Raw genomic sequence first — 7,040 nt, 5'->3', positions numbered from 1 at the left:
TATATGTTCGTGCTAGTGAACAGAACCTAGGTATGTATTTGCACATGCTAAACAAGTGTTCTATACTGAGCTCACCCTTTCATTCCCAAGGGCGTCTGAGCACTAGAAACCACGTAGACCTCTTGTGTTACTCATTCTATTCTAAGTATCACAGCTGCAGTAGACCAAATGTAAATTCTTGGGGGTGAGAGGAGTTCCTGGTAGAGACCCTCCCTGGACTCCCACTCACAGGCCTTGCTGTGAGGCCTTCCTTCAGGAGGCTGAGCTGCTCTTCACCGGTGACAAGCTGCCATCTGCCAGTGCTCAGTCTTCAGGGTTGGTGCTGCAGGGTCTTCGGAATTCCTGTCCACACTCGTGAATCCACTTGTTGGCCACTGAGGAGGGCAGGGAGGGAGAGGGGGCTCAGCAGGAGATGGCCACAGGCTGTGTGCTTCATCACAGGGCACAGGAGCACAGCCTAAAATCCTGCTGTTTGCCTAGGCTAGTCCCCGTCCAACTGTGCACAATCTGCTGCTCCCCACATAGCAAGTACATCGCCCTCCAGGAATTCTCCGGCAGATCTTGCTAATGGAGTACTGATTTTCACATGTATGGCACCTGGTCCTTCCCCATTCTAAAAGCCCCAGTGAAATTGAAGCCACTCCTGGGTAACAGGGAAGAAAGCGCTCGCTTCTCCTGGGGTCCCTGTCAATGTAACAGACATTTTCCTTTCTAGCTTCAGAGCGAGGTGCTCTTGGCCACACCTGCCAGTAAACAGGTCTGTCTACCATGAAGGAGTCCATTCATCCCTGCTGTTATGGCTTCTTGCCTAATCACTCCTTTGGGGCAGAGCTAAATGGAGGCAGTGGGTGTGACAGTGTTTGCCTTGATGCTGAGGTTTGGATGGCGCTCTGGTGTCTCATGTGTGCTCAGATGAAACATCATGACCAGGCCTGTGACCCTTTGCTGACACCTCCTCTTCCCAGGCTCTGAATCTGCTGGGACACCTGACTGCTCACCTATCCATGTCACTGGTACTCAGCAGTACCACGAAGCCTCCAGAAGGGGGCTCTGCCGTCTCCACTCCCTCCCCATTTCACTTTTCCACGCCTCCTCACCCCATTTTCTCACCCCCAAAGACAGGCCTTACCCCACTTATCTCCCACCAGGACAGGACAGCCAGCATGAAGTGTGTCTCCATCTCCCTCTCCACTCCTGTGCAGGTTCCACCAAAACAGTGCAGCGTTCTGAAAATGAGAGGGCCCAGCCCCCCTGGGTCAGCCCAGAATCCTCAACTTTGGGTGAATAAGGACACAGGATTTCTACCATTAAATACGGAAACTCCTTTACCTCCATGCAGTTTGGAGCAAGCAGGCACTGAAAGGCACAAGAGGGTGGAAGCTGCCACTCAGGTGGGGGTCACTGCCTCATGGCCTTCTCTGCTCCAGGCCTGGGCATGTGGAGACAGGCCACAGCTGGCTCTGCTCTTGGAGAGCCCAAGAGAGACAGAGATGAAAGCAGCATAGGACAATGTGGCCCAGTGCTGGGAGCCAGACAAGCACAGGCTCATAGGGTCACTGCAGACAGATACCCAACAAGACCCACGGAGTGGGAGATGCTCCACGGGGTGGGAGATGACCCACAGGGTGGGAGATGACCCACGGGATGGGAGCTATCCCACACACAGCTGAAAGCAAGTGTACCACCATCCTCTACCCACTGGGGCCTTGAAATCATTCAACTAAGAAACAAAGTTAAAACTCAAGCCCCTTGCTAGGCGGTGGTGGTACATGCCTTTAATCCCAGCACTCGGGAGGCAGAGGCAGGTGGATCTCTGTGAGTTCGAGGCCAGCCTGGGCTACACAGTGAGTTCCAGGAAAGGCGCAAAGCTACACAGAGAAACCTTGTCTCAAAAAAAAAAAAAAAAAAAAAAAAAGCCTCAAGCCCCTGTGCTCTTACCCCAAAGCCTATGTTCTCCTTCTCTGCACTGTTTTCTTAGCCATTCCCTTTAACCATGGCCATCATACTAGATGGAGCCAGGAAGAAGCACTGGAAACATGGCCATGCCCCACTCAGGATGCACCAGGCACTGTGCTCAGGGCTTGAGCTCAGCCTGTCTAATTCAGCTCCTTCCCGAGTTACTAAGGGCATGTTTGATCCTTCTGAAACATGGAGGAAATAGTCACCCACGAAACAAACCTTTCAGCACTGGCTCTCCGGAGAGCCACGGCTGTCACTGCTGTGTGTTGTCATGGCTGCAATTCTCTGTGAGCTCTAGGACAGGGTTCTGAGCCTGGCTCTGAGACCCTAGTGCCTTAGCTCTGTGGGGAACTAGTTACTGTGGAGATCCTGGGGATGACTCTGAGTTCTTAACCTCTGAGGAACCCACAGTGACAAGGAGGACAGGCCTGTCATCATCTACTGTAACAACCACAAGAACAAGTTGTAATGATAGGAATGTGTGGTGGTTTGAAAGAAAATGGTCCCCAAAGGGAGTCGCACTATTAGGAGGTGTGGCCTTGTTGGTGTAGGTGTGGTCTTGTTGGAGGAAATGTGTCCTGTGGGGGCGGGCATATATGCTCAAGCCATACACAGTGAGACAGACTACTTCCTGTTGCCTGCGGGTCAAAATGTAGGACTCTCAGCTCCTTCTTCAGTATTATGTCTGTCTGTACACCATCATGTCCCACCATGATGACAATGGACTAAAGCTCTGAAACTGTAAGCCATGCCATTAAATGATTTCCTTTATTAGAGGTGTCATGGTCATGGTGTCTCTTCATAGCAATAGGAACTCTAACTAAGACAATGGGAGACAGCCTTTGGGATTCCAGAAAGATCTCTTTTTATCCATCTCCCAAGCATCAGCTTGCAGGAGAGGGGTGAGTTCTTCGCCATCACACACCATCACAACACATCCTCTAGGGTGAGACCCCACTCACCTTGACCACAGGCACGCTGAAGTTGGCATAAATGAAGGCTGTGGCTCCTCCAGCTTCTACTGCACTCAGCTATCATGTAAGAGGAAGAAGCCAGAGTTAAAAATAGCTGCAGCTGCTGACAGTCCTCTGTCATGTACTTGTGAACTCAGAGGTCATTTCTGCACAGACTGTGTGCAGGGCTCTCCTGTTTCAGTTAGGGTAGAAATTCTTTTTTTTATTTTTAATTTTATTTTTTTATTATACAGTGTTCTGTCTGCATGTATGCTTACAGGCCAGAAGAGGGCACCAGATCTTACTGTAGATGGTTGTGAGCCACCATGTGGGTGCTGGGAATTGAGCTCAGAACCTCTGGAAGAGCAGTCAGTGCTCTTAACTGCTGAGCCATCTCTCCAGCCCCCTAGGGTAGAAATTCTTAGAAGTCACTCATCCAACTTCCAAATTCAGTGAACCTCTGCGAGGGCGCTGCTACTTGCCCATGGAGCTTCTCACCACTAGAAGAGATTCTGGAACTCCCCCCTTAGTTTTGCATCTGGCTACCATCTTGATGGAGGGCTATAATAAGTAGATTCAAACTTTTTAAAAAGATTTATTTACTTTTTAAAACTTACGTGTCGGGGTGGTGAGATAGCTCATTGGTCAAAGCATCTATTCTTGCTGAGGATGAGGTTTGGTTCCCAGCACTCATGTGGCAGCTCACACTCACCTGTAATTCCAGTTCCAGGGGATCCAAAATCCTCTTCTGGCCTCTTTGGGCACCAGGCACACAAACATACATGCAAGCAAAGCATTTATACACACAAATAAAAATTATGTGTATGCCTCTGTGTGTATGTGTGTGTGTGTGTATGCATGTATGTGTGCGTGTGTTTGTGTGTGTGTATGCGTGTGTGTGCACGCGCGCGTGTGTGTTTGTGTGTGTATGCACGCGTGTGTGTGCGTGTGTGCGTGCGTGTGTTTGTGTGTGTGTATGCGTGTGTGTGTGTGCGTGCGTGTGTGTATGCGTGTGTGCGTGTGTGTGTGTGTGTGTGTGTGTGTGTGTGTGTGTATGCACGTGCCTTGGAGTTCAGAAAAGTTGGAGCCACGGGCAGTTGTACAGTGCCTGATGCAGGTGCTAGGAACAAACTCTGGCTCTCTGCAAGAGCAGCACCTGCTCTTCATTGCTGAGACATCTCTCCCGCTCCTCAAATACTTTTCTCTGTAAGATCTCAATCAGGACAGGGTGGGCATCATAAGAGCTGTTTACTTGCCCCACTGCTGTCCTCAGATCACTCAGGTTCCTTCTTGGTTACCTAAGCTAAGTGTGCTGACTAGTTCTGTGTCAACTTGACACAAGCTAAAGTCATCCGAGAGGAGGGGACTGGGATTAAGAAAAGGCCTCATAAGATGGGGCTGTAGGCAAGCCTATAGGTCATTTTCTTAACTAGTGATTGATGGGGGAGTGCCCCGCCCACTGTGGGTGGAGCCACCCCAGGGGTGGTGGTCCTGAGTTCTAGAAGAAAGCAGGCTGGGGTAAGCTATGAGGAACAAACCAGTAAGCTGCACCCCTCCATGGCCCCTGCATCAGCTCCTGCCTCCAGGTTCCTATCCTGGCTTCCTTTGATGATGGACAGTGATGTGGACGAGTAAGCCAAATAAACCCTTTCCTCCCAAGTTGTTTTGTCTTGGTGCTCCACCACAGCAATAGTAACCCTAAGACGCTGAGGAAAAATTGGGTGTTATATCTGCCATCCCTGTGTGTGCACTTGCATGAATGTGCCAAAAGTCAACCTCAGATGTCAATTTTCAGATGCTGTCCACCTTGTTTTTTGAGACAGTGTCTCTCTCTGGCTTGGAACTTGCCCAAGGGGTTGGCTAGCTTGCCCCTGAGCCCCATGGATCTGCCTGTCTCTGTCTTCCCAGCCCTGGTCTCCAAGCCTGAATTTTCACATCAGTTCTGTCATCCAAGTTTGCAAGGCAAACATTCTATTGACAGAACAATCTCAGCTCTGGATGTATTTTCTTAGTATAAAGGGATTTTTTCCTTCTGACTTTCAAAGAAATAATAAAATAGAATATAAACATTTTTAATATATGAAAGTTAAAAAACAATAGTCTCTGTCATCATCTAGAAAAATATACATACTCCTAGTTCTCATTGAGTAATAGTTGGCATTTAAAGCAAGCATTATTCCAAGTCTCTACAAATATATGGTCTCACTTGGTCCAGACAATAGTCCTGTGAGTTAAGACTGTCATATCCACACTGATCTTATGTCCAGTCTAAGCAGAAAAATCACTACCTGGTTGGCTTTCAGCTTAATCCTCTTTCTGAACTTCTTAAAGATTATTCCCTCCCTACCATATTGCTTGTGCTTCCCACAAACCTCAACAAATGTCTTGGGAAATTTCTGATGTCTATTCCAATGTAGAGATGCAAGCACTGGAGATACCTGGGCCCATCTTAGGTCCCTACAACACTGATTGGCCTTATGATGGTTTTTTCCCCACACTTGCTTGGTAAGATGCAAATTGACAGGCAGAGTTCTATGACACTTTCTAGAGGGCATTCTCTTGCTATGGGAAGTATGCTGGGCCACCGGGCAACACATTGGAATCATGAACATAGAGATGATATTGAATGCCAGCCTTTGAGCGCCCTTCCTGGCTGTGCTGTGGAGACCAGATCAGCCCTCAGGGAAGAGGGAGTTTCTGTTCTTATAGGGAGCATAAAGGCAGGCCTTTGTCTTGGAGTGCCATTCAGAGCTCTTGTAGTTGGTATGTTGACCCTTCCACTAACAGTAGTGAGTCTCATCTACATGTGACCTTAGCCAGAAGACCAAGAAGCATTAATAAATCTCCCTTAGTAAATGATTGCTTCTAGATGATTGGAATATGACTGGTTTGTGCAGATGAAAGCAAAACTTCATAGTCTGAAGGCTAATAAGGTTGGTGAAGGCTGTGACTGAACCTGCGGGACCAGGCTAGGGATTCTGAGAGGAGGTCAATTGAGCACATTAGTGTTTTATTTAAAGTGTGGACTCTACTGGAGACAGGAGGAGGATTTCCACTGCTTATCAGAGGTTCTTACCGACTTTTATCTTCTCACTGTCTCCTCTTGGAGTCTAAACTGCTCCTTTCCCTTCTCTTTTTCCTACAAGTCCACAGGCTCACTGATGGGTCTATGCTTTTTGGTACCAACTAGGCTTCTAGACCTTAAGGTGGGAGACAACTGTATCCTCTTCCTGTGTAGTTCAAGTCCCATGGTCTCCTAGCTTTCCCCCATCCTGATCCACTGCCTAGGCAAGGTCATATTTAGACTTTCACACTGCAAACTCTCCAAGGACAGAAATCTGTCTTATGTCTATGCCTAACAAAAGAATGATGTCTGAAGTTTAAAAATTCCTAGAGATTTTTGTGTTCAGTACCAGACAAAACCAATATATGAAATCACTTTGAAAATCCATATGATAAAATAGTCTACTTAGCCACATAAGTGAGAAGCCCTGGTTCCCCTAGAGCGAGACTCACATAGATCATAAATGTTGCAGCTCGGTTCCCGGACTTCATCCTGTACAGGGGGCTGCTTGGAGACTGAGACAGAAATAGAACGGATGGTTATTTTGTGTAAATGATCCCAGAGAGACAGCCAGCATTTCCCATCAGTGCAGAAAGGGATAAAATGAGGGTGTCAAGGACAGCACACAACCCTGGACTACACCAAGTCGAATGTGTGTCCATCTTTTCTGCCAGGTACTCGATAGACTGTTTAATTGGACATTCATTTTTTGGATATGCACAGGAGTGAATTCTATACAAATCAAACAAATGATTTGTCACGGCGAAAAATCAGACAAGAGGTTCTGCACTTTAGGTTCTCCACAAAACAAAGAAAATATATATTATAGAAGATAATCACCTTATAGAAATATTGAATCATAAGATGCTGTTCCAAATTATTTGCCCAAGGCACATACTCATTCTTTAATCAAGAAACAATCTGAAATATAACTTATATACCATAGAATTTACTCACTGTAAATGCTATTAGCTGAATTTTAGCAAATGTTAACAGTTGCCCAACCTTGCCTACAATCTAGTTTCAGAACTTTCCACATGCAGATGAAGGTTTACAGTCAACCC

General features: G+C 47.2%; 1 protein-coding gene across 1 annotated transcript in view; it reads right to left on the bottom strand.

Annotated features, from left to right (window-relative positions):
- The window catches only part of P4ha3 (prolyl 4-hydroxylase subunit alpha 3), a 35,930-nt gene continuing 28,890 nt past the window's right edge, over positions 1 to 7,040 (bottom strand). The window contains exons 10-13 of the mRNA XM_036208717.1: positions 6,429 to 6,491; positions 2,922 to 2,990; positions 1,130 to 1,226; positions 1 to 374 (exon numbers count right to left, since the gene is read on the bottom strand). Coding sequence (XP_036064610.1) covers positions 304 to 374; positions 1,130 to 1,226; positions 2,922 to 2,990; positions 6,429 to 6,491 — 300 coding nt within the window. The 3' untranslated portion in view covers positions 1 to 303. The remainder of the gene's footprint in view (positions 375 to 1,129; positions 1,227 to 2,921; positions 2,991 to 6,428; positions 6,492 to 7,040) is intronic.

This window comes from Onychomys torridus, chromosome 1 (assembly GCF_903995425.1).
Source record: "Onychomys torridus chromosome 1, mOncTor1.1, whole genome shotgun sequence".
Lineage (NCBI taxonomy): Eukaryota > Metazoa > Chordata > Mammalia > Rodentia > Cricetidae > Onychomys > Onychomys torridus.
The sequence above is the reverse complement of the archived record's forward strand: the minus strand, read 5'-3'. Positions and strand labels throughout refer to the sequence as shown.